At 44.6% G+C, this 22,311-nt stretch overlaps 1 protein-coding gene across 5 annotated transcripts in view; it reads right to left on the bottom strand.

The window, feature by feature from the left end:
- Window positions 1–4,914: 4,914 nt before the first annotated feature.
- LRRC56 (leucine rich repeat containing 56) overlaps window positions 4,915–22,311 on the bottom strand; it is a 59,190-nt gene continuing 41,793 nt past the window's right edge. For 4 of the 5 annotated variants that reach the window (XM_058026384.1, XM_058026382.1, XM_058026383.1 and 1 more), the window contains 9 exons: window positions 19,988–20,084; window positions 19,392–19,589; window positions 15,353–15,530; window positions 13,056–13,259; window positions 11,723–11,787; window positions 10,480–10,610; window positions 9,610–9,773; window positions 6,906–7,266; window positions 4,915–6,185 (listed from right to left, as the gene is read on the bottom strand). In XM_058026384.1, the coding sequence (XP_057882367.1) occupies window positions 5,993–6,185; window positions 6,906–7,266; window positions 9,610–9,773; window positions 10,480–10,610; window positions 11,723–11,787; window positions 13,056–13,259; window positions 15,353–15,530; window positions 19,392–19,589; window positions 19,988–20,084 (1,591 nt within the window). In that variant the 3' untranslated portion in view covers window positions 4,915–5,992. Of the gene's footprint in view, window positions 6,186–6,905; window positions 7,267–9,609; window positions 9,774–10,479; window positions 10,611–11,722; window positions 11,788–13,055; window positions 13,260–15,352; window positions 15,531–19,391; window positions 19,590–19,987; window positions 20,107–22,311 lie in introns of all 5 variants that reach the window. The other variant, XM_058026386.1, reaches the window with a different exon arrangement.

Below are 22,311 nucleotides of genomic sequence, written 5' to 3'. Positions count from 1 at the left end.
TGGTCACTGCCTCCAGCTCTGATGCAGCAGGACAAGCCTCTCCTGCTGTGACAGGACTGCTAGTGCTCCCAGCCCAACCCCAGCTGCTGGTGTGTCCATCTCCCCTGTGCTGCCTGCTGGGGCACGCTTTCCCCTCTGCTCACCAAGTGCCCTCCTGCTGGACACACCTCCCAAAGGCTTCCACTGCTTCCCCCCACAGCAGTTCCACCCCTTCTTTCTGCCCTGAGCCCGACATCTCTGGGTGTCCCTCACATGGCAGACGGTAGAGCCGTGTTTGCTGTACCCTGGGTCAGCACAAGCCCAGCAGGGCAGGACCAGGAGGCAGCACGGCCAGGGCTGATGGGGTTGCTGCAGAGGAGAGAGCAGCTGCTGTGGTACTCACCTTTAGGCTTCTATCACTGCTCCAAGTGTCCCCAGGGCTGTGGATGATGCTGGTGACAGGAGCCTGCAGCAGCAAAGTGGCCCAGGGATGGAGAAGAAACTGGGCTGGTGCTCTCTGTTGGGGAAGAAGGGTCTGACCCTGCCCACAAAACAGCAGTGGGAATGTGGGCGTTGATTTTTGACAGCTTCCACATGGGGAAAGGGCTGGGATAGAAATTACATGGGCTGGGTGGTGGCAGATATTGAGGCCTTGGCACCAGCCCCTGTGACCTGCCAGGGTCTCCCAGTGCCATCCTGACATCAGGAAGAGGGCCAAGATCCCTGCTGAGCCTGTTTGCAGCTCATAGCTACAAGCTACAGGCTGTGATAATGATATCTTTAAGACACGCTGGGGCTGCACACAGCATTATTGTATGGACGTGCCCCATAACACCCCAAAAGCACCTCAGCTTTCCAGTGCCACAGTGGGGCTGGGATGTTCTCCACTACACTTTGTGGGCATTGCAGGCTTCCTAAGAAAATATTTCCAAATACATTGAAGTGGTGTGTGATACAGCAAGCCACTACCAGCATATTGCATTTGGGGCACCACACGAGGCCAGCACACTGGATGCTGGATAGGTAAAGAGAAAATGTTGAGCCCACTGAGTGCCAAATGCCTCCTGAACTACCTGGAGCTGCTTGGGTTTGGTTTTCGAGTCCTTTTGCTTTTGGAAGTTGCACTTGTGAGACTCTCTTCTTCCCTCTAGCGTCCCTTCCGATGCATTCCTCCTGCTCTCCAAACCCCGCAAAAGCGGCGCCTGCCTGCCTGCATTTGCACTCGCTCTGTTCCTCAGGCACAGGTTTTATATCTATAAACGACACTTCAACTCCCCACCCAGTAATCCGACGTTTTCTTTTTCTGCTTTACGCTGTGCCATGCAGGAGGATTCTGTTGCAAGGCCGTTGTGTCCTGGCAGCTTAAAAAAATTATCTCAATTACTACCTTAATTTTAGCACAATCACTGTGAACTCCACCTGGGGATGCACAGCCACGAGGCTAATGAAGGCAGTGTGGAGAGGAGCCCCTTGTTGAGGGATGGAAGAGAGTGAGCCCCTGCAATTATTGCCTGTGTAAGACCATGCCACACCTCCTCTCATATCACATAATTTCTCCTTGGGCTGTAGGAAACCAGGGCAGAGATTAGAAACTTCTGCAGTGCCCCTAAGACTGGATCAAGGCTGTCACTGAAAGGTTATTTTATTTCTGGTGACAGCAAGAGACCTCCAGGGTAGGATCTCCATCACCTGGGTCACTTCCCAGCTGGCTGAACTGGTTTCCAAATGTGCAGCCATAATCCTTCTCTGTGAGGAGAGACCTCCTCCTCTCCTGGGGACAGGGCAGCAGACCAGCCCTCCCAGATGCACCTGCACCAGGCCAGCTCTTCACCAGCTCAGGGTCTGCTCTGGCACCTTGCATTCAGTCCAAGCCCTCCTTGGTGTCCTGCAGCTGTCCTGCCCCACCTGTGCCTCTCTGGAAGGTACAAAAGCTTCCCAGACTGGCTCAAAGAGCCAAGCGCACATTGCTGCCCCAGTGCTCACACGCTGTCTCCACTCTCCAAGGCTGACCCTTTGTCTCAGCCAGGACACTTCCACTATCTCTTGGGGTAATTTTAGAGGAACAAAACAATAAAAACAGGGCCAGGATTCTCTGGTGTAATGACAAAGCCGTTGCAGGGCAGGATTCATCTCACCTGGCAACAGATGGTACCCAGCAGACACCTAAGGCATCATCACAAACCCCGTGTGATCAGTGCTGAGACTGACACTATGGAGCAGGAGCCATCTGACTCATCACACCCCAGAAGCACCTGTGTTCCACTCTGGGTGCAGATACTGCCCATGGCAAGGAGACAAGCTTGTCAGGCTGAACAAGGCAAGGAACCGTGTGGGAAATGATCCTGAGTAATGATCCTGAGCTGGCCTGCCATTTGTGTGTATTTGAAGGGACACGTATGGCATTTTCCTTCCTGAGTATCTCCTGTGTTTTCTCCTCCTTGACAGCCAAAGAAAATATCTTCTATTCATCCTTTAATGAAGATTAATTTGTTCCAAGTGCAAAGCAATCTCAGGCCTTCAATGACAGTAATGGCCTTGGCAACAAGCACAACAGCCATGAGCCCTGGGGCTGTGCCCACAGCTGCCATGGGGACACTGGACAGGGTGAGAATCTCCTTTGGCCTGTTCCTAAATGGGGTGCCAAGGTGTACAATGGGCTGGGCTCTGCAGAGCTGGCAGGTGCAGAACCCAATCCAAGGCTGAGCAGGAGCCACCTTTGCTTGTCAGGGCCCACTTGTCTGGGTGGGATGCTGTCCCAGACAGCTCCTTTCAGGGGAAGGGATGTTCTTAGTCACTGAGGGATATTCTCAGTCACTGAAATAACTGGCTGGCACACAGCTCCCTACTTCTTTCTCCCATGTTTTTTTTTTAAGTTCTGGCTGATCCTTTCAGTACGCAGGGCAGCAGCAGTCACTCCAGCAGGGCTGTTCATGGGACACCAGCTAAGTGATGCTGAGAGGCCTCCTGGATGGATCATGGTTCTGCTAATGCTGCAGCATTGTCTCTTTGGACCAAATCCCTTTGTTCTGAGCCCAGCTCCCTGCAGGGCAGCTGTTCTCATGTTACCATCCCCTCCCTTAGCAGTGTGTGCTGGTGAGACTTGGCTCCCAGCAGAAATCTCTTCCCTGCAGTGCTGATTTATTAATAGGTGAGGGAGCAGTTCTCACCCCTCTCTCCAGCTTACACACTAGATATCAATTTGGCAGCCAGCAGCAAACCCCATTAAGGCAGTGAGATACTTAAAGGCATCAGCAGCTCCTGGCCCATTACATGAATGAGGGGAAGGACTCTGGTAATGTACATCTGAAACTGGTCACATCCAACTGGAAGCAAGGATCCTACTGAGACAAACATTAAGAGTCTGCAGAGGCAGGGATGGGAATAAGCTCATTCATTAAAGGACTTTGTCTGTATTCAAGGCACCAATGTGTGATTTTAACAGAGGAAATGGTGACAAAAAGCCCATACAATGAAACTCCCCTTTTTCCCTTTTGGGCCAAGAGAACTGAATTCACAAATAGCCCATCATGCCTTACATTTCCTATTAAAGACCTGGCTGGCTTTTCCATTTTCTAGATGAAAAAGGTGGAAGATGAACAAGCAGAGGCTAAGCCAGGACAATAATTTTCCCTGTGGATCTGTTACAGCTGTCCAGACAGAATGGCCCTGCTTATTTTCCTTGTCCTGGAAACTGCAACAGACAACAGGGTGACAGCCCTGGGAAATGAGGTGCACCAAGTATTGGCAGAGAGAAGAGAGGAGGCTACCAGCCCTTCTGCCCCATCAGCCTGGGCTGTGATCACTAACCCCTGCTCTCTTAGCAAGCCTCTCTGCTGTTCCATGCACGACAGGCTGACCACTCAGTTCTGTACTAAATCCCCACAGACAACAGAGCAAGTGGCACCCAGGCTGTTGTACACGTGTCCCTGTCCATAGGCACCTGAGGGGGTGATGGATGGGCCACCAGCTGATGCAGTGACCAACAGGCACCCTGGACACCTCCTCCTGCCCCTGTGAGCACACCACACCACCATGCAGCATGTGAGTGCCTTGGTTAGGCCACCAGTGGGGCAGAGCTGACTAATGAGGGGTGGGGTGGCTGTTCTGAAGGTCACACACAGCCTGCAGCCCTGAGAGTCACCACTGGGATGTCTGATGGGAAGGTACAACAGGAAACCCTGAGTTAAATGGTTTTGATGAAGCCTTCAGGCACTGATTTCCCACACACAGGGCAGAGCTGTTTTTTTCTGAGCATTTCTCCACATCCTCTCTGCCAGCTCAGAGAAGCTTCTTGCTCTGTGCACATACAGAGCCATGTGGAGTTTGCTGAGAGATGAGACCACAGATGCTTTTGAGAGACTTTCCAGATCTGTTCCAAGAGTTTTGTCCCTGCAGATGCTCATGTCCAGACCCAGTTTACACACCCATTGAATTTTTTTCCCCTCCACCCCTTTGAAATGAAAGATGTCGATTGAGAAGGAGACTGAATATCTGGAGAAGACAGTTCTACCCATTATCCCTGGTAGGACCCTGGATATAGAGAAGGGTCAGTGCTGTCAGTGTCTTCTTTCTTTTACAAGGCCAGCTTTTTGTGTGTGTGTGATGGTATTGTCAGTGACACTGGCAAAAAGTCAGATTTAGGAGCCTATTTAAGGGCACAGGCATTGTTGCTGGGTGAAATCCTGCCTGCATCCATAGTATTGCATAAAATCACTTACCACACAGTTTAAAATGATTTTTGATAGATGATTTCTGCTAGGACATACCAAAACTGGGCAAACTAGCTTCAAGCTCCAGACTGTTTTGTAAGATAAAGTGGTGCAAGGAGCACCATGACGAAAAGGAAGTTTCAGGGCCTTGTCTATTCTGCTTCTCTAAGTTAAGATGGCCAGCAGAAAGGAGGCATAAACCAATTCATTAACTCATTGTGTAATTACTGTTTTATAAACTGATTTAAAAAATGTAATCTAACATAGTAATTTAAACTGGAAAAAATGTGATGATGCATGGTTTCAGACTGCAACATCAATAAAGTTGAAAGACACAGTCATTTGCAACAGCATCTCACAGACTGCAGTCACTAAAACAGATGTTTTGGATCTTACCTGAACATGGAGCAAATGCCCTATTGAAATAAAAAATGAGATTATTCCCTTACTTCCCTGCTTTGCTGCATCATCACTTAAAATGATCCAATTATAACAAATTGGAAAGTCTATTTGATCTGAGAATGCCAGAAATGGGATGGAGTGAAAGGCACATGCAGAGGATGCTCTGACACCTGGTGACAGAAGTCAGCTCTGCTGGAGAAGTTCTAGAATGCAATGTCTTTTCAGAGGAAGTGAGACAAATCCTTCCAGGTAGCTATGGAGCAAACAAACATGTTAATATTGGGATAAGCCACTTGTTCAGCATTTGCTCCCATAGCAATGCATCCTACAAGAACCTCCAATACCTGTGAATAGAGTGAGCTCCTGTGGGGGCATAAACTCTCGAACCATGCAGCCTTTCTGGGCTTTTCCTCAGGCAACACACCCTTCCCTCAGCGCCTGCTCTGGTCAACACTTCCTCTCAAGCCCTTGGTTTTGGCCCTCACATGTTTAACATCCAGGACTGCAAAAGGCACACTGCTGGCTGCTGGTAGGTCACCTCCTCCAGCCCTCTCCACAGGCAGCAGGCTCCATGCTCTGCTCTGTTTGCCGTCCCTGCCTGACTCACTGAGCTGGGCGTGGTGTGGATGAGAGGAAGTGTGATAGGATTTGTTCTGTTTTAGTGTGTATAGGTTGCAAAAATAACCATATTTTTCTGTAATAAGACATTCATTAGCTCATTGGTTGATCAGTGGTTGCTCTTAAAATATTTGTGGACCAGCTGTATCCTGAATTGAGGCAAATCACATGAATTGTTTGAACTGCTCTGTGTTTAGCTTGCAGAAGAAGCTGCAAGATAGCATTGATCCTTCACAGCTGCACCGTGTACATGGCTCCAACACATGCTGGCAACTGGGTACCTTCTAGGACTGAGGACTTCTGTTCTGAGATGTTTTTGTGGCACTGGATTTGTGTGGCAATGACTGCAGAATGGACCTGGCAGTCAGGGGCCAAACAGAATTCATTGGCCTGAACCTCTGCAAGGCTTTTGTGGATGAGCAGGCAGCTGGATGCTGGTGGTTGATCTCTTTAGAAGGGCTCTCATCCATGATGGGCCTGAGGAAAAGAGGAAAACTCTGTGGTGAGACTGCACTCTGGATTTGAATATCTGCATTCTCCTCAGCAGCTCTGAAAACTGAACCAAAAGCTGCTGGGCCTGGGAGCAGCCCCAGGCACATGAACTTCCCACACAAGGCACATGCTCTCTGCCTTTGCTGACTCCAAAGTGACTCCCTCAGCTAAAACCCAAGCTGCCATGTCACAAGTCCTCTGTTGTATTTCTTCTAAGAAGCAACAACAGGATGCTAAATTTACAGCAAACAGGTTCAGAAATAAACATGTTTTGGTACATGTGACACTTCTTTAATGCCTACTTTATTTTCCAGAGCTCATTCTAACATGAATTTATGTCAGGGAAAAAACCCAAGTGGGATGTCAGGAAACCTTCCTGGAGTGTACTGGAGGAGAGTTTTGAACAAGTGCCACAAGATCTTTGCAACAGACACAGCATTGGCTCTGGGTGGGGAACATGAGAATCGAGCAGTAAGAGCACAGCAAAATTCTGGGCTATTATTCAAGAAAATACAAAATTTACAATACTCAAGCTACAAGGAACATGGGAAAATGTTTCTTTAGCTTTAGACAATCAAAGGTAAATGTCAGCACAAATAAAAGGAATTAATTTTACAGAAGAAGCAGGAAACCTCAGAGACAATAGAGAAATCTGCCTTTTCCTGCCATGAAGTCCCTTCCCCAGATGCATTCCAGTGCACATACCTGATCCTTGGTGACCCAACAGCTGCTGGTCCTGGAATGGGCCTTGGCTGGCCGGTGCAGCCCACAAGCTGGCAGTGCCCTTGGCATGCAGAGGCAGCCATCGTGCTGTGCAGGCCCAGGAGAGTGGGTTCTTTGTCCAGAGGCTGGGCTGAATACTCTTGATGAGCCTTTGACCAGCATTTCTGTGTACACTGTCTGTCCTCCTCTTGGCTGGGTATTTTTATGCCCCTATGAATCCTTGTTTTCCAGGGTCTTGCTGCAACATCCACTGCAGAGGCAGGTGAAGGGTTTTTTGGAGGGGATGGAATTAGATAACGTTTTGTGTTGGAGAACACTGCATCCTCCTGAGCCTGTGATGAACCTGAAACAGAGTGGAAAGCACAGTGATTTACCAGTTCATCTGACTGCTACATGACTAACCCAGGGAGTGAAAGATTTTGGAGATGCTACGTGATGGAGCTGGGTGGGCAGATGTGTCCATGTTGAATTTCTTCCTCTGACAGTTGGTTTGGTTCACTGTCAGCCTCTCTGCCAGCACTGCTACTGACATGCCAAGTGAGGAACAGCTCACAGGCAGAGCTCACAGGGCACCCACGAGCTCACCTGCCCTCCTGTTCTCAGGCAGGATCACACCTGCATCATTCCCTGCCAGTGTCTGCACTGACTTGTTCTAAATACCTTAGGGCTCCTTCCAGTGATCTGAAGTGCAAGGCAGAGGAATAATCACAGATGAGCGGATCCACTTTTTAAATCAGAGGCAGAGATCATGGAATCTCATAATAAGTGCCTGACTGCTGGGGAAAATATTGCACTGCATGCAGGGCTACTTTCTGGCTCTTTGTGTTTCAGCCATGTCATTCTCTCCATGCAACACATAGAGAAGAAAAAATTTGTTGCTGGCTTATAAATATAACCAGCATGCACACATGCTTAGAACCATTCTAAATATAGCAGGGATCTGATTGCTCTTGTCTATTGAAAGAACCAACCATTCTATAAATAGCAGGGATCCAATTGCTCTTGTCTATTAAAAGAACCTGACTGTACCTAAATGCCTGATGTGCAGGGTCCAGGCCAGGAACATAATCTAAAGAATGTGCCACCAAAACTCAGGCCCAGAAAGTTCATCTCTGTGGCTCCCAGTTGACGGGGATGTATTTTACTGCCTAGGTAGAGCTGATAAAAAGTTTTCATGGAACAGTTTGTATCATATGATATACTTTTAAAATGTCTAAACTTCATATTTGTTTTCAAGTAGAGCCACTCTGAGAGACTGGTATGTCTGACTCAAGAGCCTGAAATAACATTCAACGCCTTCCAAAAAATGCAGTTTATATGGATCTGATGCTGCAAACATTTTTATGTAAGAGTGGCTTTGCTCAGATGACTTGTCCTTTTCTGGTCAGAAGGATTGCTTCCAGCAACAAGTTCTTCTGTGAGAAACTCACACTGCACTGGACACACTTCTAAGTGTCATTAGGATCCTGGTCAGTCCCCCCACCACCTCAGACAATTCTAGATTTCAAACTACTCCATCATCATCCCACAGATTTAGTCAGAAGATGGACAGACCCATGCTCAACCATTCACTTTCACAGTGCTATAGAGCATGACACTGGTACACTGTGGTATGTTTGTAACATTGTCCTGTCTATCTAGAAGGATGATGAGACCATCATACTCAGTGTAAAGAAATCATATAAAATCTGAAAAAGACCAGATTAAATCTAAAGAGATCATGTGATCATAATCTAAGACTTTTGTGGGTACTGGACAATAGGCCATTCCTTTAGATTTTTCCAAACAGCCTTTATTCTTGTTAAGGAGATACTGTTTATAGTACTGTTAATACACATAGAGGCTTTGAATAATTTAATGATATTTCCTTTTTTTTTTTTCAAAATATATTTTTCTAAATTTTTTAGTAGATCCATTTTTACCCTTGAAAGAAATGTAAAATGAAAACTCACATGCTTTCACTTATTGAGGAAAAAAGGAGTTGTTTAGATTAATAACAGAAAAAAGATTGAAGTTGTAATTAAATATGGTCCTCTATTTCATATGTGTTTGGAATAACCATTATTAATGTTTTTAATATTTTTAAAGCCAATATTCAACAAGTAGTGAAGAGTGGGAATTCTGCTTTTATTCACGTAAATGCAATTTCAGAGAAGCCTTTGGCTTTATTCCTGAGTAGAAGAGCATGTTCCATTTTTAAACCTTTTACTGAATGCTTCCTTTTGGTTGCATATCTTTCCAGAATTCCCAGTTGTTCAGTTAAACCTTAATCACTAGCTCAGCCATTATTTATATCAGTGCCAACTGGGTTCAAATACAGCTCAGTAGGAATGACAATATTTTAGACTCACCTGGCACTGTCATAAATCAATGACACAAGGTAAAAGACAGAGACCTGTCCTTCTACTGCACTTGATGCTAAGCTAGTGTGAGATCACCTTTGCTCCTCTTAATTCTACATATTCATGCTGAAATATATCAACTGATGGTCAACACAGCTTAAAAACTCCTGCTTAAAAACTGGAATGCATTGCTTAGGGTCTGGCCCTGCAATGGCATTTCCCAGCTGCTGCCCTGAAGCACAGATGCCAGATCCCATAAAACACTGCATTACCCATGTACCTATCTACAAACAGCACGTGTTTAGCCCAAGGCCAACCCTCCCCCAGGGGTTTAAGTCCAGTACCTGAGGAGGAGCGGGAAGAAGAGTCAAATGAAATCCTTTCAATGAGGTCCTCATCACAGGCCTCCCTCAACTCATTTCCTAAGCTGTCAGTCAGGCTCCAGTCTTCACCTTCATTCACCTTCAGTGCTTGGCTGGCTTGTTCTTGCTGACCTGTTTGCAGGCACCTGGACAACATCAAGTATCACACCTTTAATTAGCTTTTGAGTGTGTTTATGCAGCTGGTCAAATGCAGCCACTCAGGCAAACACTCTGCAGTGGATTTAGTTACCCACTGTTACTTCACACCTTCCAGGAGATATGAAAACTCATTTTAATGGGATCAGCCATCTAAGATGCCTGTGTCTGATTATCTCAAGCATCTTAAAGTTAATCAGGTGAAGTGGGGCAGATTTAAAATACTACCCAGTGAAGTAAGCTCAGAGAAATAAAACCATTTTTACTTCCAAAATAACCATTACCTATCTGTGAGATCTATGAGATCTCAGCAAGGGGGTATTTTCTTTCAGCCTTTTGTTTGCTTAGGCCAATGTGGTGCTTGCAGAAAAGCTGATCCCCTTTCAGCTCTTTTACCAGACACTGTCAGGGCCAAGAACAGCTCACCAGTTATGAGAAGTCATTTCTCTGCTCTCGCTAAGGAAGTGAGCCCATCCTGCCTGTGCTCCAGAGAGAAAGAAGAGGATTCTTCTTCCTTGCCATCCCGCAGATGCTCCAGGCAGGAGGACTGCCGCCCAAAGCAGGGACAGGAAGGCAGGGGCCGAGATTATCCCTCGAAACCACCAGCAGGTGGCCAAAGCGCTGATCTTATTTTTGCAGCAGAAAATGAATGCAGAGTTTATGGCATGGCAAGATCTGTCTCCCCGGCGGTCTCACCCCTTGTGCTGCTCCATCCATGCTCCCAGGTCAGAGGACACCTTTTCCAGGTGCAGATCTCTTCCTCCTCCAGAGCCACAAAGGTTTTCTGTCGTCAGACCAGACGGTTTCAAAGGCTTCACAGCAGGTGGCTGTGGAAATGGCACAAGTTATCTAGATATCCATGGGAACACTTCCCAGCTCCGTTTCTAGATGTGGATTTCAGCATACATCAAAGCCCACTGTTGTTTCTGAGATTTTAGATTATCCCTCATCATTTTCTAACTCCTCAATTTTAAGAAGTCTCACTTCCCAGTCATGTACTATTACAGCCTGAGGAACCCAGGGTAGCAGTGACAAAATTGTTGATTTATATTTCACTGGATATAAGCCTATAGCACCTATACCTATAAGCATATTAAGACCAGTACCACAGAGACTGCATCACTCAGTATATGACCACAGTTCAATTCCACATCCCAGTTCTTAGCACACAATAATTCCCTAAAATGTTCAAATTTGTTTCAGAAAAGCTTCCTATGCTGAGGCTGTGGTAGCAGAAAGACATGGGCAGTACCTATCTTTTCCCTGCAGTTCTTTAACATCTGTTGTGAGCATTAAGTCTGTGTCCTGTGCATCTCCCTGATAAACCCCAGCCTGTTTAGATCTACTCATGTGTAGCTGTGCTGTTTTGAACCTCAGGGCTAACAAAAGCTGACCATGACAAGCCAGGCTGCTCCCCTTTACACACATGGGTATTCTCTCACTGAATTACAGCCAAAATGAGCAGGCTGACCCACAGGGCAGGGGCACCACCCCACTGCCAAGAGGAAAAAACTTTGGCTTTGTGTTTGTTTAGTCAATAGGAATGACCTTGCAGCATTAGCAAGCTGGCTGTTTACACCAACATCAAAGAAACACTGCTGAAAAAAGTCTTTCTCTTAATAACTGTTGTAGAAATACTATCAAGTTTTGCAAGCCTGCCTTGTACTTTGCTCATTGCAGGAGGATAGGAAATCTGCCCCCAGCAGCTGACACGTGATTTTCACTGCTCCCTTGCAGCTGATGGTCCACTGCTGCTAACACAGGGGCACATGCAACATCATGGCAGGGGACCCTCTGTCCTCCTCAAGGCAACTGCATCTTGGGGGTTCTTGGCTACAGAACAGAGTGAGCTGCTACAAGCCACAGTGGGAGTTCAGTTTATCCCAGGAGTTGTGGGGGGTCACCATGCAGGAATATGAAGTTTACAAGAAAAGCATACACCTAGCTTTTGCCTCCTCACATGGAGGGCCTTGGCAGGGTTCCCACATATAACCTGGCGGAGTCCTAAGAAAAACAGGAAAAAAGAAAACATTTTACTCCAGCATTTAACAAACAGTGCTGTCATTGAAGTCAGTTAATATAACTTCCCATAGACAGGAAGTTATAATATTCATGGTGTAGGTTCACACTACCAGCCAGCATGGCCTGACACTGCTGCTAAGAGGCAGTTTCTCTGCTTCCACCAGAATGTCTTCTTTTGACCCTGCCCTGCCTCCTTAGTTGTGCTGGTGCAAATATTTGTGAGGGTACATGTCAGTCAGATCAGGGAACAAATTCAGATTTTAAAAAAAATATGATTTTGGGAAGTCGTTTTTGTTTGTTGTGCTGGATTATTTTTCAGCTGGATTTTGATTAAAATCAAGTTAAAAAGAGATAAAGCAACAAAGGGTCAGAAGAAGCAGTGAGCATTTGGTGAAACTGTCTCTATCAGTAGTGTTAGCTGCCTAAAACTGTGTGTAAAATTACAGTCTCATTCCCTGACAAGCTGTACTTAGTTTCCATGTACATTTCCAAATGTCCACTCAGCTGTTGACTCTGCATTGCTTCATCTAATCCATCATCCTGAGTCCTACTCGTAGGCAGGGAACTGAGGAGAGACAGGCATCTGAGCAAAGCAGCCCACCATGCCTGGAAACAAATGCCATCTAATCTGCAGTCCGTGGGCTGGTGGAGTTACACCATCACGGTGTTTCCAGGAGTCAGGGAAGGATGGGTGGTATTTCCAAGTGACTAGGGCAAGAAGGGCAGTGGTAGACCTGTCTTTTGGGCTAGATCAGGATGTGAAGTCAAGGAACTGACTCCTCTTGCTGAGGGACCAACCTCTGGAAACCCAGACCCAAGTGCTCATTGCCAGCAGCGATGCTGTTGCAGTATGAGACTGCAGCACACAGAGTCTGAGCCCACGATGCGGGGAGGGGGGGAATGTGCATCACCACATCTCTCTGGAGGACTGCCTTGGACCACGCTCCCGTGGCTGAACAGGACGTGGCCTGGTGTTACTTGAGCAGGACAGCTGCAAAGAGGTCTGGAAGGGGAGCAGCACTGCAATATGGGGCTGTGAAAAGGGACAGCAGCACATGGGGCATGGGGCTGAGGATGGGCAGTGCAGGTGACTCTCACCTTCTGCTGCAGGGGGAGAGACAACATATGCTAAACCTGATTAGCAGTGGCACGGGTGGGTGGTATTCAAAGCACCCTGGCTTTCATCAGTAATAACTTTCAGAAGGAGGTGGAGGTGTGGGAAAGAACAGGATTAAAAAAACATACATTACCATGTGTCAAATCACTGGAGTCATCTTTTGTGAACAGCTTATCAGGAAAAACAGTGGGATCTGGAAGAGGACAGCCACCGCCCAAGAGGCTGGCATCATGAGAAGTGCCTGCATTAGCAGAACTCTGTGCATTTACAGGTCTGGAAGTTGTTGGGGATTTTGGGCTGGATTCAGACTGCTTTGCTACTTCCCCAAGATACGGATCTAGAAGAGAGATTTCATTAGGGTAAGCACAGTTATGCAAGGCTTCAAACCACACCATCACCGTACCTTGCCAATATGGCAACTGCTGCTGCACACCTGGAGCTATAGAGGACAGAAGAATATGTAACTGCAGTGACAAGAAACATGCTGGAATGGGTCCAGCCTAGGGAAGGAGGTCTTCCAGTGCTGCCCAGTGATGGCAGAATCTGGGGATCCCTAACTAAACTGATATCCCTTCCCACTCTTCTTCTGCTTCAGGGCACCAGAGACAGACTGCTGGGGTTATGGGTCAGGAACTACTCTGTGCTCACCACCCACCTCTGGCTGCCGCACAGGGGAGCCTGGACACATCCAGGGCACTGCCACTTTCCCTGCCTGAATGCCCAGGCTAACTGTAAGCTGCCTCTCATTTGCTGCCCACCTGCCCACAGGGCAACCATTCCAGACTTGCTGCAGGCACAGCCTAGGCCCCAGTCCTTAAATATATTGCTTAAATGCCCTGGCACAATGCAGATGGCAATGGACACCTTACCAGAGCCACCAGTCAAATAGGAGAAACTGTACCAGGAGTTACAAAAATCTGAGAATGGCAGTGATAGATTTTTCCAGTACTGCCTCTGGGACAGATAGTTCTCTACCACAGAAAGAAAGGTGAAAATTGTTTTTGTAACGCTACAGGACAGGAAGGATTACACAAAAAGTAGCAAAGACAGACAGAGCCTTGTCCTCTTACCTGCCCAACTGCTCTCTGTCCTGGGAGCACAGCACAGCTCTAAGAGCAGCACATGAAGCCAACAACCCATGGGAGAGAGAATTTCATTCCAGTGCCCAGATGAATAACGTGCTTTTTAAAGTGCTGAACATCTACCAGCTCCAAAGTGAGGCATCAGCTCTGTGATGATATGGCCATTTCCTTAAGAGTTGAGTGTTAGGGACCTTTAATACATCTTGGGCACAGCTGTTAATATGAACCCAGGAAATACACTCCATGTGAAAGTACCCAAATCAACATTGCTACTGGAAAGAAAAATGTACTGGGATGTCTGAACCTGACTGTATGAACTTACTGGTTTAGAGCTGCCAGCAAGAATATAAGCCTGGTTAAACCAGGGAATTAGATGAATTCACAATTTTGTACTCTGCTCTACTGCTTCTGTCAGCAAACTTTGTTAACTAGTTTTCTGAACCTCAGGTGATGTTGCCAAAGCACGATCACTGAAGGATCAGATTTTAATGGATTTTTTCCCTACCATGACTACTATTACAACTAATGATTTGGACCCATAGGGATTCAATAAATGACAAATGTATGTACTTATTCCAAAACAAACTAAATTTTTAATGGACTGCAGTTGGCAGGCAAACCACAACCTGGGGAGGGGGCTGAGAAGCCAACTGCATTGCCCACACTAATGGGAAGCAACATGAGCAGTTATAGGAAATACTTTGCAATATTTAATAGTATGTGATAAAGTGCATGTAGCATGACACGTAAAAGCATGGACATCTGAACTATTACCAAGGCTGCAGGCAAGGGGACAACAGATTTACTTTCAAACCATTTATTCTCTACTAATGAATGTAATGAACTTAATCTAATAACAAAGAAAGTGGAACAGATTTCTTACAAGACCATGCAATCTTTCTCAGATGTTGCCACCATTGGTGGTAACCAGATTGCCTTTCCTATTATTAAACTGGAATAGGAAATCCTACCACATCCATGCTACATGGGATTGACTGTTACCATGGAAAGAGCTGTGAACAGCTGTTGTTGAAACATTCCAAGCTTTGCTTCTTTCCATCATGCACAAGTCCTAAGTACAGACTCCCAGCTACTGCTATATTTGCTTGATGCTCTAGAAGTTGTCTGCATTTTTGATCTTGATGCCCAGTTTAGGACAACTTCCATTTAAATCTGAGCTGTTTTCTGCTGAATTCCAGCTTTCTTACTTCCCAGGTGAAGAAAACAACATCCTTTGTTCCTTCACTATAAGTAAAGATTGGCTTTAAAGAGGTTGCCTTGCTCTTTGTCTTTCTTTTTTTTGACATCATAACTTGAAAAATGAACCCCAACAAGAAACCTGTCATACCTAACAATGAAATGTCTTTGGCTAAACCACCTTCCTTGATGGATTCCTTGATGATTAGAGAATCTTCATGCACCTTCTTGGAAGGAAGGAGAGTAGTCTGGCTTGCTGGTATCCCGTCCAAATACTTCAAGTGGGGAATGAGTTTTTTTACTTCTGCTCTGTAATTATAGTCTGGGTCCTGGGGAGAAATTGAGAAAGTGGTCAGTTTATTTAACAGTCTGTGTTAATACCGTCAATTTCTATGACTGCCATACAATTTGAAATGCTCCTCACATAATTTCTACTTGAATTGATCATGAAAATGTCCAGAGGACTGCAAAGACACAGCCTTCACCTAAAGGCTCCTCTGTTGTTTACCCACTGAAGATTTGCCATTTGTCTTTGTTATATCATGTGTAATGTGCAAAAGCAAAAACGCCACTGATGCCCATGGAAAGCCTGGGCTCCCTCAGTACTCAGCCAATCCGTCTCCCTGCTTTTGTGATTCTCTGGTGTTTGCCTCAATGCTCAGGTGATAGAAAGGCTTGAAGTATGTTATGAGTGTTGCTACACCTGCTGATGGAGAAAGAAAGAGCACTTCCATAGATTGTGGTTTTAGGCACACAGTAAAAAAAGTATAAGGCAAGAGTGCATTGATAGTGGCAGAATACAAATGGACAGCTACCCACCAATCAATTGCTTCACCCAGGCAGATCTTATGCTTTTCAGGATAATGCATGAAATATTAGAAACCTCCTCAAAGCCAAGTCCTCATTCAATACAGAGTGGTCATAAACAGAAACCTTTCTTTGGGGTTTGGTTGCTTGGATGCCCCCTCTCTCTGCATGAGGCAGCACTGATGTTGGTAGAGGGAACTCACCAAATAAAATGTGTTAGTTGTTGTTAGGAGGCAGACACTAATTTTCGCAAACTAAGTCTTTAATCTTAATTTAGAAATTGAGTCAACCATTCTCAGCTACAGCCAATTCCCAGCCATGTCCTCTTGGAGAGAAGAATCATGTTACACTCATGCTACATTTCAGCTACAGAGGCTGCAGAATTTATCATCAAGTTGTTGCTCTTGGTTTAGATAACAGGGGAAGATGAGCTCATCTGAAAATCAAATTACAGGGAGCAAACAGGCCATCTGAAGAAAGAGCAGTAAATTTAGCTGGACCATTCTGTAGATTAAAAGTAAATAAATAGGAGAGCTTTTACAGACCTTTAGCAAAGGCCAGACTACAAGAAGGAGCTTGAGGAATTAGAGTTGGCCATCAAGGGCACACCAAAGTAAGACCACATATATTCTTTTCTAAATGGCTTTCCTATACACTAAAAAAATTGCAAACATCCACTGAAATCAAGAAAGCAACAAAATCCATGGAGAAGCTCTCAGCAATGAAGGGCAGGCCCCACTTTGTAACAATCTGAGAGCAAAGCATCTTCCCAAAACAGAGACTGGGTGGGAGACTACAGCGAACTCACAGCCTGCCTCTGTGCAGCTCAGTGTAAAATACACCTTTGTGCTTATTCCCTGGACAAATTCACATCTGCGACCGCCAATGACCACTTGAAGCCACCCCAGATATTCCTCTATACTTGGAACTTGGACTGTAGATAAGACAAAGGTGGTGCTATTGTCTGGGTGTTATCTCACACTTAGGGGAAGGCTAACAAAGCTGGGAAGAATGTATCACTGATAATGGAAACAAAAAAATGCAGAATTTACAGGCCACAAGGAAAGGTAAACCAGCAACTCTGCTAAAATCAGTTCCCACTAGGTAAAAGGTAATTTTGACAGGGGAACCTTGTGATCATTGGCTCAAAAGAAAAGAAAGACAAAGCATGTGGACTAATTAGCATTAGACACAAGAGATAATAATTTACCCAATAGCATAAGAGATCCATGCAGCCAATTAATGCTTAATTCCTTCGTTTGCTAAAATGGGTAAAGAATGAAAAGTTTTGAATGATGTTGGGACCCTACCACCAAGAAGTCCAAGCTGAAGAATGATCATCAGGGATGCCACTGGATCCATGGGTGGTGACAATATTCTCTCTCCTCTCTTTTCCATTTCTTTTTATTTCTCTACCTCACATTTACTGTTAAATAAAATCTGTATCATTGACTTTGGCATAAGGTTTGCACTGAAACTCGGGTAGAAGCATGTCTCACTGATCAGATCTTAGCACCTACTTGCACAGGAGTAGAGACAGCCAGTCTGCATGGAGCAGGAGGGCACACCACCACATACCACTGCTCTTTGTACTGCCATGATGGGACAACATGCAGAGCATCCCAAGGACTCATTTCACCTGAACAGCCCAAGGGAAATCTGACATTCCTCCATTACAAGTACACTTTAAGACTGAAGATGTCAAATCCTCCAAAAATCCCACTTTCATTGAGCAGGAATAACAAGGGAATAGCATCGGACCTTCTGTGCTGTTAGGATACACTGCACCATTTCCATGGTAGGAAGCTATGATATGAAGTGTCAGTAGATGTATTTATCTCCTTGGGAGCAGAAAGAGTAAGGAGGCATGCCTTGTCCATCACAAGCAGGCAGTGCTTCCTTACTGCAGGAATATGTTTTTCCTCTCATGATTGCATCTTCCATAAGGGAGAAATGTTCCAAAATGAAGAAATCACTTTGGTTACAAGCAGTTACAATGTGGTCCCTTAAGGATAATTCCACCACTTTAAACTAGAAAGGCAAGTATATAATATTTTCTTTTGAATTCCAGAGAGGAAAACTATGACAGCTAAAGAGCTACCTTCCATGGCCCCTTTTACTGAACAATAAGATCAAGCCAACAATTGCATCTGAAAAATGCTATTAACTCATATATTTAAGAAGTGCCAATATTTAAAATATATGCCTGTTGCATGATTGAGTTTTAGTGTTTTCAAGTCTAAGTCCAGGAAAAATATCAAACCCAACCTTTTAGGTAAATTAACAGCATCAACATAACTTCTTTAAAATACACAGAAAAGCTATAGAATATGTTACAGTGGGATAACAGCATCAGCTCTGATTTTGGATCTGCATTACCAGCTGTTTATGGTGCCATTGGGAATTGCACCATCCTTAGTGAGACCTGTGTTTTACATAACTCTGTGTGTGTCCATAGACCTTCCAAAAGACCTGGATGGCAAATATGTTGGTGTTTTAATACCCCAACAACGCTTTTTTATGAAGTAGGAGAAAGTCAAAGAGAGTAATACAGTTCTGAGGCTGTTCATGTAGAATTAGATCTCCCTTGCTTTGTTTGTTGAGTGCCCTGAAACCCAAATCAGATAATGTATTATTGTGTTCCCAGCTTTGTGACACAGAGTTCATGCCTTCAACAAAATACCTCAGCAGAAACTATTCCATCATTTTAGTATGTAAGATGTGAATCACTTTTGCACCTTCAGCTTTTTCTGAAGGTCTTCTTGGTCATTTGATTTTAAGCTTTCAGAGGAAAGGGTAACAAGTAGTTCCAACATTATGGCTTTTCCTAGTTACCTCAAGCACTGTTCTTCTGAGGGCCCAACTTCTGAGCATGGTGACATTGGAGGACTTGCTTTTGGAGCTCCAAAAGAAATTCAAAACCCTCAAAAACTGGTGTCTCACCACAGAACCACTGAATGGTTGGGGTTGGAAATTACTTTTTAACATCACCCAGTTCAGCCTCCCTGCTAAAACAGGTTCACCTGGAGCAGGCTGCATAGGATCACACCCAGATGAGTTTTCAGTATCTCCAGGGGAGGATACTCCACAGCCTCCCTGGGACACCTGTTCCAGTGCTCATACTCCAAGAGAAGAAGTTTTTCCTCATATTGCTGGGAAATAGGTGTGAGTCTTTACTAGCAGTCTTGTATTTCACTTGTCGTCATCCTGAAGACCATACTAATGAGACTGCAACATCAACAGAAATTAAAGGTAGGAAATGCATCCCATGGCATCATTGAGAATGATGCAATAGGAGGATGCAGAAATGTTTCTCGTTTCCAACTCACAGTTAAAAAGTACTGACAAAAAAATAACACAATAAGTGCAAACCAAGTCCTCACCTCTGCAGATTCTGCATTTGGCTTCAGGCAAATAAGGTTGCCCTCCACTGTCAGGTGGCTTAGCTTGCAACAAAGTCGCAGGTACTGCACCTGGTTGATGTCCTCAATATTGTTCCCTTCCAGGTCCAAAACCTCCAGGTGATCCAGCCAGGTCAGCTGGCTCAGGTCAGAGATATTGTTGTAAGCAATGTAGAGTTCCTCAGCAGAAGTAAACAGAATACACATGTAAACCACGGGCTTGCACAAGTAACACTGAGGCTCTGAAAAATTTTTTCTGATACTTGAAACAGTAAATGTTACAAGATGAAACTAACAAGGTAGTGAACATTTTATAAAGTGTGGCTGTTGCAGCCTTTAATAATAAGAGCTAATTTAGCCATATACTGCTTTAGGCGTACTCAGAATCAGACCTGAATGTTACACCCCATTTTAAGAGTTATATTGTAGCATCTTTTAAACTAAGTCACACAATTCCGAGGCATGAAACCAAAGCCAGCCAGAAAAGCAAGAGTTGAAGAGAATGAAGACTAAAAGTAAAGAATATCAACTAAAGATAGATCTGAGATTGTTATTTGGTAGGACACATCTATACGTACTTTTAGAGAGCTGAAGGAAGAGATCCCATCTAAATCTGACAGCCCACACCGAGCCATCCACAGGACACGGAGACGGGACAATGATGTTCCAAGATCCCTTATAAAAAACAATTCAAGCTCTATTTGAATGAGTAAAAAAAGTCAAGACTTGCTTTCTTTTTCCTAAGACTAGGCCACTGCTACTTCCTTCACAGCTCACATTGTTTACAAAATATTCCATTAAAAATGCTCACCCTTGAAGTTGGGGATGAAATGATACCCCTTTTTACTTATCCCACTGTCATCTTTGTTCTTGCATGACAACATGTCACCCCAGTCCTGTTTGATTAGGATTGTTCCAAGAGCTACACCATGGTAATTCTGCCATAAATCACAGGCAATTGCTAAGAATTAAGTGGGGTTTTCCTATGCTGGCATCACTGGCTGCACTCATATAACCCAAATTAATATATCTGAGCTGATTGCATGGTCAGTGTCACTCTGTCCCTCCTACAGATTTACCTCTCTTATGATTTTGCAGTTGAAAGGAATAACACTTTTGTCAAAATCATTTTTTGAATCAGCAGAAAATTACAATCCTTTCCATCCTATTTTTCCATCCTTTGGGTGTAGCAAAATGTCAATAAGGGATCATTTATATGAACTTTAAACTTTCTGGTCATAACCCAGAAAAATCACACACTGACCTGCTTAAGTCACATGTAATGTCCCACTGACATTACAGTGCTGCACAATACAAGGATAACACAAAAAGGGTGGCAAATCAAACTGGCCTGCCGTCTTTGGTAACATTAAGTTGCATAAAGCCACTAGTCTAACATAAACAAAATACACCACTTTATCAAATCCCAAATCAACCAAAGCTCAGAAATTTTCGACTGTAACCAGATATCAGAGTGTTGAACAATAAAGAACTAAACAGTGGGTAACTAAATTCAAAGACAGTTTATCAGAGGAGGTAGAGATAAGCATGGAGTTCATGGCTGAGTTGGAAGGAAGGTCATCTTGTCCAACACCCATACTCAAGCCAGGCAAGTTTCTCAGGACCACATAAAAAGTTAAAATAGTTCTTAAATAGAGATTATTGGACCTCAAAATTTTGGATTAGCTATCTCTCACAATATTCATTCTTATACTACAGAGAGTAGTAAGTTTAATTAACTCTTAAAATACAGAGAGTAGTAAGTTTTCTACAGAAAATTGCAAAAGAGAAAAGTAATAGGGGCCCTTATAATCTTAAAATATCAAGGTAACACTTGCTGAACTCATGTTTTCTCTTTGTGGATGACAGGCAACAACCCTAGCTTTGCATTGCCCTCTGAGCCTCATGCAACTTTGGTACAGCTTTGCAGCTACAGACTACAGGGGATTCCCTGTAGCCAAGCTGTCTGCTTCAGCAGGGCATCCAGCCAGTCTCAGAGGTCAGGAAGGAGTGCTTTTTGTGAGTGGGGATAGACACATTCTTATCTCTATTTTTTTGTTGTTTCTCTACCATCTGAATACTTGGGAAGGGCCTTGTCAGGAGAAAGGAACCTGTGTGAGCCTGAATAAAGGATAAGTGCAAGGAGAAATATCCTCAGGTGCCTCGCTTCTGTGAGGGGCAAATACAGGGTTGAATGGGAGCTTCTAGGTGAAACTGGGGGTTTCCATCCCTCTGCCTCCTAGGGACTGGTATGTCCATGGGCATCATTCAGACCTATATGACTTCATCCATCCCCTACCACTGCAGGGGCTGCAGGCTCTGGGTATCTCTAACTACCCCTTCCCTGGATGCTGCCCATTTAAATAAGCTCACAATGGAAACACCACACAATGTATTTATGTTACATTTTACAGATTTTGAGGTACAAACAGTGCAGCTGACTCAATGGCCAGAACCAAGCAAAAAAAGAAAAATCTCAGTCTCATTGAACATCTCTTTCCATCTAAGGCTACTCTTCCCTTGAGGAGAAAATCCTCAACTGATATGAACCACAACACCTGCAGCAAATTTTGTGCATCCAGGAAGCTTGCCTCTAGTGACACGAGGATAAAGAAAGCCAAATTCATATCACCACATCCCTGGCCTTGCACAAGATCTTCCAGGCTCTATTTACATTGTGTGTATTTCCTAAATAAAACAAAAACTGGTTCTAAGGCTTCCTTAAGGAACAGATGCCTCCCAAAGTAATATTTACTGAAAATTTATTATTAGATTTGCAAGCAGCATGCCTATATTAAGAAAGAAATTAAATTAAATTACAAAAACAGAACCTACCATGTTGCAAGGCCAACACACTCTTAAATACAAATATGGCATTAGGAATAACGTGAAGGGATTGCAC

Source organism: Melospiza georgiana, chromosome 6, assembly GCF_028018845.1.
Source record: "Melospiza georgiana isolate bMelGeo1 chromosome 6, bMelGeo1.pri, whole genome shotgun sequence".
Taxonomy (NCBI): Eukaryota; Metazoa; Chordata; class Aves; order Passeriformes; family Passerellidae; genus Melospiza; species Melospiza georgiana.
The sequence above is the reverse complement of the archived record's forward strand: the minus strand, read 5'-3'. Positions and strand labels throughout refer to the sequence as shown.